General features: G+C 68.9%; 3 protein-coding genes across 5 annotated transcripts; 1 reads left to right on the forward strand and 2 right to left on the reverse strand.

The window, feature by feature from the left end:
- The first annotated feature begins 333 nt into the window (after positions 1–333).
- ATG4D (autophagy related 4D cysteine peptidase) lies at positions 334–4,862 on the forward strand. Of its 3 annotated transcripts, none has more exons than XM_072920102.1 (10): positions 334–681; positions 1,215–1,298; positions 1,580–1,756; positions 1,905–2,685; positions 2,776–2,840; positions 2,954–3,321; positions 3,414–3,492; positions 4,085–4,161; positions 4,295–4,369; positions 4,442–4,862. In XM_072920102.1, the coding sequence occupies exons 1-10, from the start codon at positions 414–416 to the stop codon at positions 4,607–4,609; spliced, it is 2,142 nt and encodes a 713-aa protein (XP_072776203.1). In that variant the 5' UTR covers positions 334–413; the 3' UTR covers positions 4,610–4,862. The 3 variants fall into 3 exon arrangements, with proteins under 3 accessions (XP_072776203.1, XP_072776204.1, XP_072776202.1); XM_072920101.1 differs by having other exon boundaries at positions 340–681; positions 4,253–4,369; XM_072920103.1 differs by lacking the exon at positions 1,580–1,756 and having other exon boundaries at positions 335–681; positions 4,253–4,369.
- A 205-nt stretch (positions 4,863–5,067) lies between these two features.
- KRI1 (KRI1 homolog) lies at positions 5,068–11,514 on the reverse strand. The gene is made up of 19 exons (XM_072919876.1): positions 11,364–11,514; positions 10,907–10,983; positions 10,727–10,832; positions 10,519–10,633; positions 9,804–9,861; positions 9,641–9,690; positions 9,457–9,550; positions 9,093–9,167; positions 8,848–8,957; positions 8,079–8,184; positions 7,580–7,675; positions 7,322–7,492; positions 7,179–7,254; positions 7,015–7,091; positions 6,782–6,926; positions 6,163–6,293; positions 6,021–6,085; positions 5,798–5,893; positions 5,068–5,695 (listed from the first exon to the last, which is right to left on the reverse strand). The coding sequence occupies exons 1-19, from the start codon at positions 11,443–11,445 to the stop codon at positions 5,068–5,070; spliced, it is 2,358 nt and encodes a 785-aa protein (XP_072775977.1). The 5' UTR covers positions 11,446–11,514.
- A 465-nt stretch (positions 11,515–11,979) lies between these two features.
- Positions 11,980–17,555, reverse strand: AP1M2 (adaptor related protein complex 1 subunit mu 2). Its single transcript, XM_072920108.1, has 12 exons — positions 17,205–17,555; positions 16,694–16,850; positions 16,527–16,594; positions 16,293–16,423; positions 15,703–15,850; positions 14,866–14,992; positions 14,649–14,791; positions 13,592–13,663; positions 13,360–13,518; positions 12,698–12,823; positions 12,245–12,320; positions 11,980–12,143 (listed from the first exon to the last, which is right to left on the reverse strand). The coding sequence occupies exons 1-12, from the start codon at positions 17,244–17,246 to the stop codon at positions 12,121–12,123; spliced, it is 1,272 nt and encodes a 423-aa protein (XP_072776209.1). The 5' UTR covers positions 17,247–17,555; the 3' UTR covers positions 11,980–12,120.
- Positions 17,556–17,697: the final 142 nt, after the last annotated feature.

Consider the following 17,697-nt stretch of genomic DNA (forward strand, 5'->3'; position numbering starts at 1 on the left):
GGTGTCACCGAGACCCCCCCCCCTCTCTGTCCGGTAGGTCCCGATGTGACCGCAAAACTCCCCCGTGACCCGCCCGCCTCCCCCGGTGCCACCGCGTGTCCCCAAAATGTCCCCGAGACCTCCCGGTGGCACCGGGGGGAGCCCCAAAATGACCCCGAAATGTCCCCGGTGCCCCCCCGCCCCCTCCCAAACCGGCCCCGGGGGTCCCGTTAAGGCCACGCCCACTCGCCGTGACCACGCCCATGCACCCCGGTGGTTTACATAGCCACGCCCACTTACCATGTTTCTGGTCCCGCCCTTTAGGTCTGACCACGCCCTCAAGTACCGGTAATCTGCATAGCCACGCCCATTTACCGGGATTTGGGTTCTGCCCCCTTTCCGCCCTCTCGGTCTGGCCACGCCCCCAAGCACGGATGATTTGCATAACCACGCCCATTTACCGTGATTCGGTTCCCGCCCCTCTTTCCCGCCTTCTCTGTCTGGCCACGCCCCCCACGGGGGCCCCGCCCCCCCCGCGCGCCGCCGCCGCCATGAGCGGGGGGGGGGAGGGACCGGGACCCCCCCCGGAACCGGGACCGGCACCGAGACCGGGACCGGGACCGGGACCCCCCCCCGGGGCCGAGCGGAGCGGGCAGCGCGTGCGGGGCCGCGTGCTCGCGGCCTGGAACAGCGTCAAATACGGTGGGAACCGGACACCGGGATACCGGATACCGGGAACGGGACACCGGGACGGGGACAGCGGGGCACCGGGACACCGGATACCGGGAACGGGATACCGGGACGGGGACAGCGGGGCACCGGGATACCGGATACCGGGAACGGGACACCGGGAAAACGGGGACACCGGGACGGGGACAGCGGGGCACCGGGACACCGGATACCGGGAACGGGACACCGGGACGGGGACAGCGGGGCACCGGGATAGCGGGATACCGGATACCGGGAACGGGACAGCGGGGCACCGGGATGTCCGGTGTTATCGGTATCCGGGAGTACCGGGGTTGGGGGTCCCGGTATCCGGGAGTACCGGGAGTGGGGGTCCCGGTATCCGGGAGTACCGGGAGTGGGGGTCCCGGTGTCTGGTGTTCCCGGTATTCGGGAGTACCGGGGTCTGGGGTCCCGGTATTCGGGAGTACCGGGAATGGGGGTCCCGGTGTCCGGTGTTCCCGGTATCCGGCAGTACCGGGGGTCCCGTCTGACCCGTTTCTCCCCAGGTTGGACGCTGCGGCCGCGGCCCCACTTCAGCCCGCGGGACCCCCTCTACCTGCTGGGGAGGGTCTACACACCGGGGAACGGGGGTGAGCGGGACCCCCGGGAGTGAGCGGGACCCCCGGGGCTGAGCGGGACCCCCGGGGGCGGGCGGGACCCCCGGGAGCGAGCGGGACCCCCGGGGGCTCGGGGGGATCCCTCCCCCATTTCTCGTCCCCCACCGAGCCGGTCCCGGTGCGGCGGATCCCCGGGCCCCGGAGGGGATGTGGGGGGGTCTGAGGGGGTCTCGGGGGTCTGAGGGGTGTCTGGGGGTGTCTCTGGGCTCTGAGGGGGTCTCGGGGGTCTCCCACGGCCTCTCTCTCCCCCCCAGAGGAGCTGGCGCGGTTCCGGCGGGATTTCTGCTCCCGGTTGTGGCTGACGTACCGGAGCGGGTTCCCGGCGCTGCCCGGGACCCCCGCCCGCAGCAGCGACTGCGGCTGGGGCTGCACCCTGCGCAGCGCTCAGATGCTGCTGGGCCAGGGGCTGCTGCTGCACCTGCTGGGCCGCGGTGAGCGACCCCCGGCCGGGCCGGGGCCGCGGGAGGACCCCCGGGGCCGCGGGAAGACCCCCGGGGCCGGGCCGGGACCCCCGGGGCCGCGGGAAGACCCCCGGGCCGGGGGGACGCTCCTCGAGCCCACCCCACCCCTCAATTCCAGACTGGATGTGGCCCGAGGCGCCGCTGGAACCGGAGCCGAGGGGGTCCCGCAGGACCCGCGACCCCCCGGGACGGACACGGGACCCCCGGGATGGACCGAGGGTCTCCCGGGACGGACACGGATCCCCCAGGGTGGACACTGCGACCCCCGGGAGGATGCGGGACACACCGGGACTGACCCAGGACCCCCCGGGATTGACGCGACCCCCCCAGAATGGACAGGGACCTCCCGGGATGGACACGGAGCGCTCCGGGAGGACACGGGACCCCTCGGGACGGGCACGGGACCCCTCGGGACGGGTCCGGGACCCTCCGGGACAGCCCCGGGACCCCTCGGGACAGCCCCGGGACCCCTCGGGACGGTCACAGGACCCCCCGGGACAGGTCCGGGACCCCTCGGGACGGGTCCGGGACCCCTCGGGATGGCTCCGGGACCCCTCGGGACGGTCTCAGGACCCCCCGGGACTGGCCCGGGACCCCTCGGGACGGGTCCGGGACCCCTCGGGACGGTCTCAGGACCCCCCGGGACAGCCCCGGGACCCCTCGGGACTGGCCCGGGACCCCCCGGGACAGCCCCGGGACCCCTCGGGACAGCCCCGGGATCCCTCGGGCCCCCCCCGAGCCCCCCGGGACGCGGAGCAGCGGCACCGCGCCATCGTGTCCTGGTTCTCGGACCACCCCCGCGCCCCGTTCGGGATCCACCGGCTCGTGGAGCTGGGCCGGGAGTTCGGCCGGAGCGCCGGGGACTGGTTCGGTCCCGCCATCGCCGCCCACCTGCTGCGGTGAGCGGGGCCGGGGGGCGCGGGGGGACCCCCGTGGGGTGGGGGGGACACCGGGACCCCCCCCGGACCCACCGATCCCGTCCCGCGCAGGGGGGCCGTGGAATCCTGCACCGAGACCCCCGGGCTCGCCGTCTACGTGGCCCAGGACTGCACCGGTACGGGAGGAACCGGGGGGTCCCCGGTTTGGGGGGGTTTGGGGGGGTTCGGGGTGTTCCTGGGGGGTCGGGAAGGAGCGGCCGCGTCCCTCCCGGTTTGTTTTTATTCGCAGTTTACAAAGAGGACGTGGCCAGGTTGGTGCGGGGCGAGCGTGACGGGCGGACAGCGGGACACGGAGCGCCGGGACCGGGAATACCGGGACCGGGAACACCGGGAGCACCCGGACCGGGAATACCGGGAGCACCGGGACCGGGAATACCGGGAGCACCGGGACCGGGAACACCGGGACCGGGAACACCGGGAGCACCAGGACCTGGAACACCGGGAGCCCCGGGACCGGGAACACCGGCAGCACCGGGATTGGGAACATCGGGAGCACCGGGAGCACCGGAGCCGGGGCATCGCCGCGGGCTCGTCCTGCTGGTGCCGGCGCGCTTGGGGGGCGAGAACCTGAACCCCGTGTACGTGGAGTGCGTCAAGGTGGGTCTGGGGGCGATGCCGGTGCCGGGGAATCCATCCCGGTGCCGTTCCCGGTGCCGTTCCCGGTGCCAGCGCGGGTCCCTCCCCGCCAGGAGCTGCTGCAGCTCCGCTCCTGCCTCGGCATCATCGGCGGAAAACCGCGGCACTCGCTCTACTTCCTCGGCTTCCAAGGTACCGACCCCCGGGAGGGGTCCCGGGGGGTTCCTGGGGGTCCCGGGGGTTCCCGGTGGTCCCGGTGGGGTTCCCGGTGGTCCCGGGGGGTTCCCCGGTGGTCCCGGGGGGTTCCCGGTGGGGTTCCCGGTGGTCCCGGGGGGTTCCCCGGTGGTCCCGGGGGGTTCCCGGTGGTCCCGGGGGGGGTTCCCGGTGGTCCAGGGGGGGTTCCCGGTGGTCCCGGGGGGATTCCCGGTGGTCCCGGGGGGTTCCCGGTGGGGTTCCCGGTGGTCCCGGGGGGTTCCCCGGTGGTCCCGGGGGGATTCCCGGTGGTCCCGGGGGGGGTTCCCGGTGGTCCAGGGGGGGTTCCCGGTGGTCCCGGGGGGATTCCCGGTGGTCCCGGGGGGTTCCCGGTGGGGTTCCCGGTGGTCCCGGGGGGTTCCCCGGTGGTCCCGGGGGGATTCCCGGTGGTCCCGGGGGGGGTTCCCGGTGGTCCAGGGGGGGTTCCCGGTGGTCCCGGGGGGATTCCCGGTGGTCCCGGGGGGTTCCCGGTGGGGTTCCCGGTGGTCCCGGGGGGTTCCCGGTGGTCCCCGACCCCTCCGTGCCCCCCCAGGTGATTCCCTGCTCTACCTGGACCCGCACCTCTGCCAGCCCTGCGTGGACACGGCGCGGGAGGATTTCCCTCTGCAGGTGGGTGCCCCCCAAAATCGATCTCTGGGGGGTGGGGGGGGTCTCAGCGGGTTGCGAACCCCCCAAATGTTCCCGCCTCCCCCTCCCCAAGTCTTTCCACTGCTGCTTCCCACGGAAAATGTCCTTCGGGAAGATGGATCCCAGCTGCACCTTCGGTTTTTACACCGCCGGGACGGAGCTGGAGCAGCTCTGGGGGGACCTGGCCCGGGTGAGTCCCCTGGGGGGGGTCGGGGGTGTCTGCCCCCCCTTTTCCCGCTGCTGACCCCCCAATTTTCTCCAGGCGCTGTCCCCCCGCTCGGCTCCGGAGCGTTACCCCATCTTCACCCTGGCCGAGGGCCGCGCTCGGGACCACCAGACCCCGGACCCCCCCCCCGGGCCGCCCCCTCCCCTCCCCCGCCGGGGCAAACGCCCCAAAAAACCCAACTCGGAGGAGTTCGTGCTCCTCTGAGCCCCCCAAAACCCCCAAACACTGGATCGGCCCCGGGGGGCGCCGCGGGCACCTCCCCCCCCCAAATTTGGGGCTGTTTTGGGTCACTACTGCCCCTCCTCCCCCTCCCCCCACACACTCCGGGACCCCCAAACTGTGGGTGGGACCCCCAAATTCACTGTCAGAGCTGCTCAGGGTGGGGGGGGGTTATTTATTGCTCCGCTCAGGACCCCCCGGCCGCGCCCCCCACCCCAAATAAAACCACTTGAACGGAGTTCGGCGGCCCGAGGGGTCCCGGGGCTTTTCTGGGGCGTTTCGTCTGTTCTGGGGGATTCCGGTGCTGCTCCGGGACTGCGGGAGCTTTTCCAGGTGGTTCTGGGGTTTTCCTGGGAATTTCGGGTGTTTTCCTGGGAATTTTGGGTGTCTTCTGGGGGGTTCCAAGTGTTTTCCCGGGGGTTCCAGGTGTTTTCCCGGGAATTTCAGGTGTTTTCCTGAGGGTTTGGGGCATTTTTCCTGCGTTTCTGTTTTTTCCCATTGACGGCTGCTGTTTTCCCGGCGTTCCCGAGGTTTTTCCCAGGATTTTTCTCAGTGTTCCCGGGGTTCCTGGTGTTTTTCTCAGTATTCCCGGGGTTTTTCCCAGGATTTTTCCCGGTGTTCCCAGGGTTTTTCTTGGTGTTTTTCTCAGTATTCCCGGGGTTTTTCCCGGTGTTCCCTGGGTTTTTCCCAGGATTTTTCCCGCTGTTCCCTGGGTTTTTCCCAGGATTTTTCCCGCTGTTCCCGGTGTTTTTCCCGCTGTTCCCGGGGTTCTCCCGGCCTTTCTCCGGGGGCTCTCCGCCTTTCCCGCGCCGCTGCTGCCGCCGGAGCTGCCGGAAGCGGAGCCGGCGGGGGTTGAGGCCGAAGGCTTCCAGCCTCCTCCCGCTGAACTCCCGGCCCCCCAAACGCACGGCCGCGCCCAGGGGGGGCCCCCCCCGCCGCCGGGGACCCCCGGGATTTCGGGGGGCCGCGGGGGGGGCCTCCCCTTCCTCCTCCTCCTTCAGCCGCTTCCTCTTCTCCCGCCGTTTCTTCCCAAATTTCGGCTTCGCCGGCGCCGCCTCCTCCTCCTCGGGGCTGTGTGGGGGTGACGGTGATGGTGATGATGATGATGGTGATGAGGGGGGCTCGGGGGAGGTGGGAGCACCCCAAAACCCTTCCCGAGACCCCCCCCCGTACTCAGCCACGAGGGATCTCAGGATCTGCAGCTTCTTGCCCACGTTCTGCGCCCGCCGGCTGTAGTTGGCCTGGTCCTGCCGCTCCTCCTGCTCCGAGCTGCCGTGGGGGGGTGGGGGTCCGTGAGCCCCCCAAATCCCGGGGGGGGGTCCGTGAGCCCCCCAAATCCCGGGGGGGGGTCCGTGAGCCCCCCCAGATCCCGGGGAGCCCCCCAAACCCCCCTCACCGGTACATGCAGGTCTTGCGCAGGGAGCACCAGCGGTTCAGCTCCTTGTCGTCGGCCGCCAGGATCTGGGGGGGACACGGGGGGTCGTGGGGTGGGGTGGGCAGGTTTGGGGGGTCCCGGCGCCCCCGGAGGGGGTCTGCACCTCGTCCGTGGTGAGGCCGAAGTCGCAGGGCAGCACCCGGCGGTACTTGAAGCGGCACGGGAGGTCCCCGACCACGTCCTCGAAGTCCAGAGCGTAGAACTCGTCCAGGTACTGCTCGAAGGGGCCCGAGGCTGCGGGGACGGGGGGGTCTGGGGGGTCCCTGAGGGATCTGGGGAGGGCTGGGGGCGTCCCAGAGGGGTTTGGGGGGGGCCTGGGGGGGTCCCAAGGGGGTTTGGGGGGTCCCAGAGGGGTTTGGGGGGTGCCAGGAGGGGTTTGGGGGGAGTCCTGGGGGGGTTTGGGGGGTCCTGGGGGGGTCCCAAGGGGGTTTGGGGGTTCCAGGAAGGGTTTGGGGGGTCCTGAGTTGGGTTTGGGGCGTTCTTGGGGGGGACACGGGGGTTTGGGGGAGATCCGGATTTGGGAGACTATTGGGATTTATGGGGTATCAGGATTTTGAGGGGGGGTATTGGGATTTTTGGGGTGAATCTCAGGGATTTTTGGGGTGAATCTCAAGGAGTTTTGGGGTGAATCTCAGGGATTTTGGGGTGAGTCTCAGGGATTTTGGGGTGAATCTCAGGGATTTTGGGGTGAATCTCAGGGGTTTTGGGGTCCCGCTGCCCACCGGGGTCGAACGGGGGCTTCTCCCTCTCCAGCGCCTCCCGGAACCGCGTCTTCCTCCTCTTCCTCCCGAAGGTCACCTCGGGGGGGGCCCGGCCCGGGGGGGCCGCGGGGTCTGGGGGGGCCTCGGGGACGTAATCGGCGTCCATCTGTGGGGGGGGTCAGTGGGGAGGGGGCTGCACCCCCAGATGGGGACGGGGACCCCCTCCCCACCCTCCTCCTCCTCCTCCTCCTCACCACGAAGTCGGGGTCCTCGCAGTGCGGCTCCCTCGGGGGCTCCTCCCGCCCGGTCCAGGCGTCCCAGTTCCAATCATCTGCCGGAATTTTGGGGGGACACCGGGGTGGGGAGGGGGCCAGGCCCCCACACCCACATTGGGGACCCCCCGGGACCCCCCACTCACCATCCAGCCCTTCCTCCTCCTCGAACTGCGGCTTCTCCTCCTCCTCCCGCCCGTAGTACTCCTCGCCGAACCATTCCTGCCGGGAGAAACGGGGGCTCAGCGGGAATTTGGGGGGGATTTGGGGGGTCCGGGGGGGCACCCACGGCCATCAGGCGGTCGTGGCGGGCGGGGTCGAAGTCCTCGAGGAGCAGGGAGCGGCTGAGGCCGAAGGCTGCGGAGCTGGAGGCGTGGCGGATGCGCGCGATGCGGGCGGCCAGCTCCTGCCGCTTCAGGTTCTTCAGCTGCTTCAGCTCCTCCCTGCGCCGGGCCCGCTCCTGGGGGGGAAAAACACACAAAATTGGGGTGGTGGGGGGCGTGGGGGGCGTGGGGGACCCCCCAAACCGGCCCCGGGCCTTCCTCACCTTCCTCTTCCTCTCGCGGGTCTGCTCCCGCTTCTCCTTGCGCCGCTCGTCCCGGCGCCGCACCGAGGTGGGGACGTGGCGGGGGAAGGTTTGGATCTGGGGAGGGGGAGAGGGGTCAGGGACGCCCCAAAAATGGGGAGTGGGACCCCGAAATTAACCCCCAAAAATGGGGAGTGTGACCCCAAAATTAACCCCCAAAAATGGGGAGTGTGACCTCGAAATTAACCCCCAAAACTGGGGAGTGTGACCCCAAAATTAACCCCCACCCCTCAACTTTTTACCCCCCACCCCACAATTTTTTGCCCCTGACCCCCAATTTTCACTCCCCCGACCCCAAATTTTGGCCCCCCACCCCCAATTTTTGCCCCCCTGACCCCCAAACTTTACCCCCCACCCCCAATTTTCACTCCCCCGACCCCAATTTTCACCCCCCTGACCCCCAAACTTTGCCCCCCCCCCAATTTTTGCCCCCCACCCCCCGAATTTCCCCCGCCCCCACCTGGGCCGCCCCCGGCTCCTCGAAGCGGAAATTGTGGCGGCGCTCGAAGTCCTGCTGCCGCTGCAGGAACTGCTCCCCCTCGTCCGAGGAGTCCTCCAGGGGGGCCCTGGGGGGTTTGGGGGGGCTCTGGAGGGGCCTGGGGGTCCCCCTCACCCTTTTGGGGGTCACTGGGGGTCCGGGGGGGTCCCTGGGGGTCCCCACTCCTCATCCCGAGGCTGCTCCAGGAGCGGCTCCCAGGGGGTGTCCAGGGAGGGTTTGGGGGGCTCCTGAGGATTTTGGGGGGCTCTAGAGGGTCTCGGGGGCCTCCTGAGGGTCTTGGGGGGCTCTAGAGGGTTTTGGGGGGCTCCAACTGTAATGGGGAGGGGTCTGGGGGTCCCTGGGGGTCCCCACTCCTCATCCCGAGGCTGCTCCAGGGGCGGCTCCCGGGGGTGTCCAGGGAGGGTTTGGGGGGCTCCAGAGGATTTGGGGGGGCTCCAGAGGATTTGGGGGGGCTCCAGAGGATTTGGGGGGGCTCCAGAGGATTTGGGGGGGCTCCAGGAGGTTTGGGGGAGCTTCTGAGGGTCTTGGGGGGCTCCTGAGGGTCTTGGGGGGCTCCAACTGTAATGGGGAGGGGTCTGGGGGTCCCCACTCCTCATCCCGAGGCTGCTCCAGGAGCAGCTCCCGGGGGTGTCCAGGGAGGGTTTGGGGGGCTCCAGGAGGTTTGGGGGGGCCCCAGAGGATTTGGGGGGGCTGCAGCCATATTGGGGAGGGGTCTGGGGGTCCCTCTCACCCTTCCTCCCCCTCCTCCTCCTCCTCCTGGCCGCATCCCAGCAGAAAGTCCCGCAGGAATCGCTCGCCCGGCTCCAGCCCCGGGTCCGACCAGAACTTCTGCAGCGGCTCCTGGGGGGGAAATTTGGGGGTTCAGAGTTGGGGGGCACCCCTGGGACCCCCCAAACCCACCCCAGAGCCCCCCCAAACCCCCCCAGAGCCCCCCCAAACCCCCCCAGAGCCCCCCCAACCCCCCCAGCCCCTCACCAGGTCCTGCAGAGGCTCCGGGGGGGGCTCGGCCTGGCCCCGCAGCCAGCGCAGGTACTGATCCTCCTCCTGGGCCTGTGGGGACCCCAAAACGCAGTCAGGGACCCCCAAAACCTCCCCAGGGATCCCCAAAACCCACCCAGGGACCCCCAAAACCTACCCAGAGACCCCCAAAACCCACCCAGGGACCCCCAAAACCCACCCAGGGATCCCCCAAACCTTCCCCAAACTCCCCCAAGACCCCTGAAACCTCCCCAGGACCCCCAAACCTCCCCTGGGACCTCCCCAGGGACCCCCAAACCTCCCTGAGGGACCCCCAAAACCCCCCCGGGACCCCCAAAACCCCCCCGGGACCCCCCCTCACCTTCTCCTCGCGGCTCCGGATCCGAGGTCTGAGCAGGGCCCCTCCCCCCCCTTCCTCCTCCTCCTCCTCCTCCTCCTCCACGAAGGCTCTGAAGCTGTGGGGGGGTGGGGGGGGTCCAGGGTCACCCCCTGGGCCCCCCCAAAATCCCGGACCCCCCCCAAAGCCCCCCGGGACCCCCCCTCACCTCTCCTTCAGCGCCCGCTGCTCCTCGGCGTAGCTGGGGGAGGCCTCGGCCTGGGGGGGGAAAGATTTTGGGGGGTTTTGGGGGGTCTCGGGGATTTTGGGGGGGGTCTCAGGGATTTTGGGGGGATCTCGGGGATTTTGGGGGGGGTCAGACCTCCCCTCACCTTCCTCCTCTTGGCCGCCGCCTCCTCATCCTCCTCATCCTCCTCGTCCACGAATTTCCTGCGGGGAGGGGGCGGTCAGGGGGGGCTCAGGACCCCCCAAAAATCCCCCAGGAAACCCCCCAAAGATCTCAAAAAATCCCCCAAAACCCCCCCTAAAAAACCCCCAAAAATCCCCCCAAAAAATCCCCCAAAAATCTCAAAAAATCCCCCCAAAAAAACCCCAAAAATCCCCCAAAACCCCCAAAAAAATCCCCCGAAACCACCCAAAAATCCCAAAAAAAACCCCAAAAATCCCCTGAAAAATCTCCCAAAAATCCTCCAACCCCCCCAAAAATCTGAAAAAATCCCCCAAACCCCCCCCCAAAAAAACCCCAAAAATCCCTCAATACCCCTCCCAAAAAATACCCTAAAAATCAAAAAAAAAATCCCCCCAAAAATCTGAAAAAATCCCCCAAACCCCCCCCCAAAAAACCCCAAAAATCCCTCAATACCCCTCCCAAAAAATACCCTAAAAATCCCCAAAAAAATCCCCCCAAACCCCCCCAAAAATCTGAAAAAAATCCCCCAAATCCCCCCCAAAAAAAACCCAAAAATTCCCCAATACCCCTCCCAAAAATACCCTAAAACCCCGCCAAAAATCCCCCAAAAAATCTCGAAAAAAACCCCAAAAATGCCCCCAAAAAAACCCCAAAATCCCCAAAATCCCCCTCCTCACCCGTCCTTCTCCAGCACCACCTTCCGCTCGTAATCCCTGAGGAACATCGGCCGGGCCGGGCGCTCTTCATCATCCTCATCATCATCTTCATCCTCCTCCTCCTCCTCCGCCGACTCTGGGGGTGCCCGGGATGAGTTTCGGGACACCCCCGGTTTTGGGTCCCCCCCCCGGTTTTTGGGGACCCCCCCCGGTTTTTGGGTTCCGGTACCGTGGCCGGTGAAGAACGTGGAGTCCTCCCGGTAAATTCGGGGGTCGCGCGTCTTCAGCAGCGCCAACGTCCGGTAAAACTCCCGGTCCTGCCGGGGGTCCCGGGGCTGGGGAGGGCGGGGGGGGTCAGGGGCGGCTCCGGAGCACCGGGAGCACCGGGACCCCCCCCCCCGGAGCTCACCACATCGTCCCCGCTGGACTCGGAGCTGTCGCTGTCGCTGTCGGTGCTGTCCCCGCTGTCCCCGTAGCGGTCCCGCACTGCCGGGGGCACCGGAGCGGCTCAGCGCCGGTACCGGGGGCACCGGAGCCGCTCAGCGCCGGTACCGGGGGCACCGGGGGGCACCGGAGCGGCTCAGCGCCGGCACCGGGGGTCACCGGAGCCTCTCAGCGCCGGTACCGGGGGCACCGGAGCCGCTCAGCACCGGTTCCTCACCGATCGCCGGTCCCGGTCCCGCTCCCGTTTCCCACCCCACTCCCGTTCCTTGTGCCGTTTTCTGCTTTCCCGGCCCCGCAGCTCCCCCCGCCCGGTTCTCCCGTTCCCAGCCCCGTTCCCGGCCCGCTCCCGGTGTCTCACGCCGCTGCAGCTCCTCCCGCCCGGTTCCCCCGGCCCCGTTCCCGGCCCGCTCCCGGTGTCTCACGCCGCTGCAGCTCCTCCCGCCGCCGGTACCGCCCGTAGCGCTCCGCGAACGCGGCGTTCACGCGGAGCTCGGGCTCCGCCATGGCCGCCACGTGACCGCCGCCACTTCCGGTTCCCGCCGCCACGTGACGCCAGCGCCCCGCCCCTCCCGCGCCCGCTCGGCCCCGCCCCTTCCGCTCTTAAAAGGGCAACGGCGCCCGAAGAACTGAGTGGGCCCCACCGCGCTCCTCTCAGCCGGGACCCCCAAACGGGAACCGGGACCCCCAGACGGGAACCGGGACCCCCAAACTGGAACCGGGACCCCCAAACCGGGACCCCCAAACGGGAACCGGGACCTCCAAACCGGGACCCCCAAACGGGAACCGGGACCCCCAAACTGCAACCGGGACCCCCAAACGGGAACCGGGACCCCCAAACGGGAACCGGGCCCCCAAACTGGAACCGGGACCCCCAAACGGGAACCGGGACCCCCAAACTGGCACCGGGACCCCCAAACGGGAACCGGGACCCCCAAACGGGAACCGGGACCCCCAAACCGGGACCCCCAAACGGGAACCGAGACCCCCAAACGGGAACCGGGACCCCCCCGCTCTGTTTGCACCCCCAGACCAGCCGGACACGGCCTCAGCTCTGTCTTTATTGGGGCAGAGGAGGGGATTTTGGGGGGTTTTGGGGGAACTCCATATGGGGGGGGTCCATGGGGGTCCGTGGGAGTCCGTGGGGGTCCGTGGGGGTCGGGGGTTCCATGGGAGACCCCCTCAGCTGGTGCGGATCTGGTAATCTGCAAGAACAGAGAGAGGAGCTGAGGTGGGGCCGGGGCTGGGGGTCACGGGGGGATTTGGGGGTCCTGGGGGGATGTGGGGGTCCCGGGGTGCTGCTCACCCCCGCTCTGGGTGATGTAGCGCACCCAGGGCAGCGCCTGGTATCCGCTTTTCTCGATGATCTTCATGTACCGCACCTGGGGGGGCACCCGGGGTGTTACCCCCACCCCAAAACTCCCGGAGTGCCCCCCACCCTCTCCCCAAAAACCCCCGGGACCCCCGGACTCTGCCTGTCCCACCCCCATCCTGTCCCCAAACCTCCCGAGGACCCCAAACCCCCCTGGAGACCCCACTGCCCTCCCTCATCCTGTCCCCGAGCCCCCCGGGACCCTTCCCCAACCCCCGGGACCCCCCGAGCCCCCCGAGCCCCCCGGGACCCCTCCTGGGACCCCCCGAGCCCCCCGGGACCCCTCCCGGGACCCCTCCCGGGACCCCCCGAGCCCCCCGGGACCCCCCGAGACCCCCCGAGCCCCCCGGGACCCCTCCCGGGCCCCCCCGGACCCCCCCGGGGCACCTGGATGCCCGAGACGGTGAAATAGGGGATCTCGAAGCGGACGGCGATGGGCGGCCGCCCCTCCTCCTCCTCCTTCTCCACGCTGGGCAGTCCGAAGTGGGCGCGCATCAGGTGCTCCTTCCCCCCCTGCGACCCCCCAGCGGCTCGTGGGGACCCCCGCGGGCACCCCCGAATTTGGGGGGACACGGGGGGGACAGCCCAGGGTGGGGGGCGGGGTTGGGGGGCAGGGGGGACACCCCAGGACACGGTTGGGGACAGGGGGACACCCCGGGACAGGGTTGGGGTCACAGGGGACCCCCCAGGACAGATTTGGGGACACAGGAGATCCCCCAGGACAGATTTGGGGATGCAGGAGACCCCCCAGGACAGGTTTGGGGTCACTGAGGACCCCCCAGGACAGATTTGGGGACCCCCCAGGACATGGTTGGGGGTCACAGGGACCCCCCAGGACAGATTTGGGGTCACAGGGGACACCCCAGGACAGGTGGGACCCCCCAGGACAGGTTTGTGCCCCCCCAGGACAGGTTTGTGCCCCCCCAGGACAGATTTGGGGACCCCCCAGGACAGATTTGGGGACACAGGGCCCCCCAGGACAGATTTGGGGCCCCCCAGGACAGGTTTGTGCCCCCCAGGACAGGTTTGTGCCCCCGGGCGCTGCTCACCGGGAGGGATTTGATGCTCCAGAGCAGAACGTTCCTCTCGGGCACGTACCGCGCCGACCCCGCCGTGGTTTTCACCTTCGGGGAGTCGGCGTCGCTCGGCACCGGCACCGCGATCTCCACCGCGTTGGCCACCGACTGCTTCTTGAACTGGCCCTTGGCCTGGGGGGACACGGGGGGGGGGGTGACGGGCCCGGCCGGGGGTCCCCGGGGCGCGGGGGGACCCCAGACTCACCTTGACCAGGATCTCCAGGCGGCTGTGGGAGAACTTCTCGATGATGGACTCGATCAGGATCAGCGGCTTCACCTGGGGGGGCACGGGGGTCACCCCGGGGGTCCCCATCCCCCCAAAAGGGTCCCCATCCCCCCAAAAGGGGTCCCCGTCCCCCCAAAAGGGTCCCGGCCACACGGACAGAGGTGCTGGACACACGGACAGGGGTGCTGGACACACGGACAGGGGTCCCAACCCCAGGGAAAGGGGTCCCAACACCTCAGAATGGGGCCACGAAGCCCCCAGAGTGGATTTGCAGCCCCCCAGAGTGAATTTGCAGCCCCCAGAATTAATTTGCAGCCCCCCAGAATGAATTTGCAGCCCCCCAGAGTGGATTTGCAGCCCCCAGAGTGGATTTGAAGCCCCCCAGAATGAATTTGCAGCCCCCAAATGGATTTGCAGCCTCCCAGAGTGGGTTTGCAGCCCCCCAAGTGGATTTGCAGCTCCCCAGACTGAATTTGCAGCCCCCAGAGTGAATTTGCAGCCCCCCAGAGTGGGTTTTCAGCCCCCCAGCCCGGGTTTGCAGCCCCCAGTTGGGGGTCCCAGCCCCCAGTTGGGGATCCCAGTCCCCAGTTGGGGGTCCCAGCCCCCAGCCCAGGCTTGCAGCCCCCAGTCAGGGGTCCCAGCCCCCAGGAGGGGGTCCCAGCCCCCATTTGGGGATCTCAGCCCCCAGTTGGGGATCCCAGCCCCCGGTTGGGGGTCCCTGCCCCCAGGAAGGGGTCCCAGCCCCCATTTGGGGGTCCCAGCCCCCAGTTGGGGATCCCAGCCCCCGTTTGGGGGTCCCAGCCCCCGGTTGTGGGTCCCAGCCCCCAGTTGAGGGTCCCAGCCCCCAGCCCAGGTTTTCAGCCCCTGGTTGGGGGTCCCAGCCCCCATTTGGGGGTCCCAGCCCCCAGTTGGGGATCTCAGCCCCCAGTTGGGGGTCCCAGCCCCCGGTTGGGGATCCCAGCCCCCAGTTGGGGGTCCCTGCCCCCAGGAGGGGCTCCCAGCCCCCGGCTGGGGGTCCCAGCCCCCCCGAGCCCACCTGGGTGTGCAGGCGGTAGGACATGAGCTCGAAGTCGCCGTCGGGGGGGATGAAGGCGATGGTGCGGTCGTTGTCGAAGCGGGACAGACGGACACACTGGTGGAACTTCACGTCCTCCAGCTCCACCGACTTGTTCTTCCCCCCTGGAGGCAGCGGGGGGCTCAGGGGGGGTTTGGGGGGGGGGACACGGGTTTGAGCCCCCCGGCCCGGCACTCACGGCCCGTCAGCTCGAAGAGGACGCGGTCGTTGAGGCCGAGGCGCAGCTCCGGCATCCCCGACAGGAAAACCTTCAGCCTGATGGTGCCCAGCACCTCGCTCAGCACCACGCTGCCGCTGGCGCTCACCTGCGGGCACGGCACGGCACGGCATGGCACAGCACGGCTGGGAGTTGGCACCGGCCCCAGCCTGGCACCGGCCCCATGGCCAGAGCCCCACGGCCAGAGCCCCGGCAGCAGCGGCGCCTTCCTTGTCCCCAGCGCATCCCAGCCCCATCCTCATCCTCATTGCACCCAAATTCTCATTCCCACCCCAATCCTCATTCCCACCCCAATTCCCAGTGCATCCCACCCCATCCCTATCCCTTTCCCACCCTAATCCTCATTCCCACCCCAGTCCCTGTCCCAATCCCACCCCAATCCTCATTCTCACCCCAATCCTCATTCCCAGCCCCATCCTCATCCTTTTCCCACCCCAATCCTCATTCCCACCCCAAACCTCGTTCCCACCCCAGTCCCCATCCCAATCCCACTCCAATCCCCATCCTTTCCTACCCTAATCCCCATTCCCACCCCAATCCCCACCCCAATTCCCATCCAATCCCACCCAAATCCTCATTCCCACCCCAATCTCACTCCCGTGCCCCCCTAACCCCCCGTGCCCCCCATGCCCCCCATGTTCCCTGTGCTCCCCATTCCCCCCGTGCCCCCCATGCCGCCCGTGCCCCCCGTGCCCCCAGTGCCCCCCATACCCCCTGTGCCCCCCGTGCCCCCCCTGCCCCCCATAGCCCCCGAGCCCCCCGTGCCCCCCGTGCCCCCCATACCCCCCGTGCCCCCACCAGCAGGTTGACGGCCTCCACCACGTCGATGAAGACCTCGTTCTTCTTGTAGCGGATGCCCTCGGAGCGCCAGGACACGGCGTTGGTGACCGTGCTGGGCACGCGCCCCCCGCCCCGCTCCAGCCTGTTCCCCTCCTGCGTGATGTACCTGCGGGGGCGCGCTGGGTGGGGGTCCGGGCATGGGAGGGGTGGGGGGCATGGGGATGGGGGCACGGGGATGGAGATGGGGGGCACAGGAGGGGGATTGGGGGGGGAAAGGGATGGGGATGGGGATGGGAATGAGGATTAGGGTGGGAATGAGGATTGGGGTGGGATAGGGATGGGAATTGGGGTGGGAAAGGGAGCGAGATTGGGGTGAGAAAGGGAAAGGAGGATTGGGGTGGGAACGAGGATTAGGGTGGGAAAAGGAGCGAGATTTGGGTGGGAAAGGATGGTGATTGGGGTGGGAGCGGGATTTGGGTGGGAACGAGGATTTGGGTGGGAAAGGGACAGGGATTGGGGTGGGAATGAGGATTGGGATGGGAACAAGGATTGGGGTGGGACGGCAGCGGGGCGGGAGCGGGGTCCCAGGTCTCCCCTCCCACGCTCACTCCTGCAGGATTTTGCTGTCCGTGGTCTGCGGGAACCCAAAGTCCATCAGCTCGTCCAGCAGCTCGTAGACGATGACGAAGTTGTCGCGGACACTTTCCTCCTCCAGCTCCTTGAAGTACTCGCAGAACACCTTGGGGAGGGGTCCCGGCACCTCCGTTACCCCCCCAGGCGATGGGAGACCCCAAATCAGGGTGGTCCTCACCCCCCAGCCCCTGGCCCAGAGCCCAGCTCACCTCCACCACCTTGTAGAGGAAGGAGAAGACCAGGGAGGCGTTGCCGTTCTTCTTGGTGGTGGCCACCACTGCGGGGGTCAAGGAAAACGGGGGGCACTGGGGGGTCCCTGGGGCGGGGGGGGGGCCCGGGGCGGGGGGGGTCCCGGGGTGGGGTCCCGGAAGGATACGGTAGAGGTTGGCGTGTTTGATCCACAGGAAGTGGACGTGGCCGTGGCTCAGGACGGGCGTCAGGGTCCCCTCCTCCTCCCGCTGCAGCAGGACCCCCATGAAGTTCTCGATCTCCCCCGGCCCCACGTCCCCCTTGTAGGTGCGGCTGATCAGCGGCTGTGGGGTGACGGGGTGGGTGGGGGTCAGCAATGGGGACCCCCTCCCCAAATTGCTCACCCCACCTCGGGGTCACGGCGGGGTCACCGCCACTGACCTTGGCTGACCTTCAAGGGCAGAGGGGACAGTGGGGTGACCCCCAGCCCGGACAGGGGGGAGACCCCCACCCCCGGCGGGGTTTGGGGGGGTCGTGGTGGTGTGTGTGTGTGTGGGGGGGGGTCACACGTGGAGAACCCCCCCCCCCAAAATCCTCGGGGTCACGGGGTCACCGCCACTGAGCTCGGCGGGCCTTTGGGGACAGAGGGGACAGTGGGGTGTCCCCCGGGGGTTTTGGGGTGCTGGCGGGGGTCTCACCTTCCCCTTGAGGTCCAGGATGAAGAGGGAGGAGGCGGCCATGGCGCGGCACCGTCACCTCCGCACCGTCACCTGCCCAGGTGAGCGGCTGCGCCCACGGGCGCCGCGGGGCCTTAAAGGGGACGGCGCAGCGCCGCTGCCCCCGCCGGGGGTCCCGCCCCGCTGCTCGGGGGAGACCCCCCAGGCTCGCCCACCCCGCGGGGGCTTCCGCCGCCTCCACCCCGGCCCCACACTTTTGGGGTGGGGGGCGTGGGTGGGACCCCGGGGCGGTTCAAAGGGGGGTGGGTTTGGGACCCCTCTGGATATCTGCGTGCCCCACCCTGGGGAGGGGTCTCTGCACCCCAAACTCTCCCTCCTGGGGGGTCCCCGCAGCCCCTGACTCCTCTATTCCCCACCCTGGGGGTCGCTGCAGCCCCCAGACCCCCTGTGGCCCCCCAGGAGGGGTCTCCGCACCCCCCAACCATCCGGTTCCCCACCCTGGGTGGTCCCTGCA

This window comes from Taeniopygia guttata, chromosome 30 (genome assembly GCF_048771995.1).
Source record: "Taeniopygia guttata chromosome 30, bTaeGut7.mat, whole genome shotgun sequence".
In the NCBI taxonomy this organism is placed as follows: domain Eukaryota; kingdom Metazoa; phylum Chordata; class Aves; order Passeriformes; family Estrildidae; genus Taeniopygia; species Taeniopygia guttata.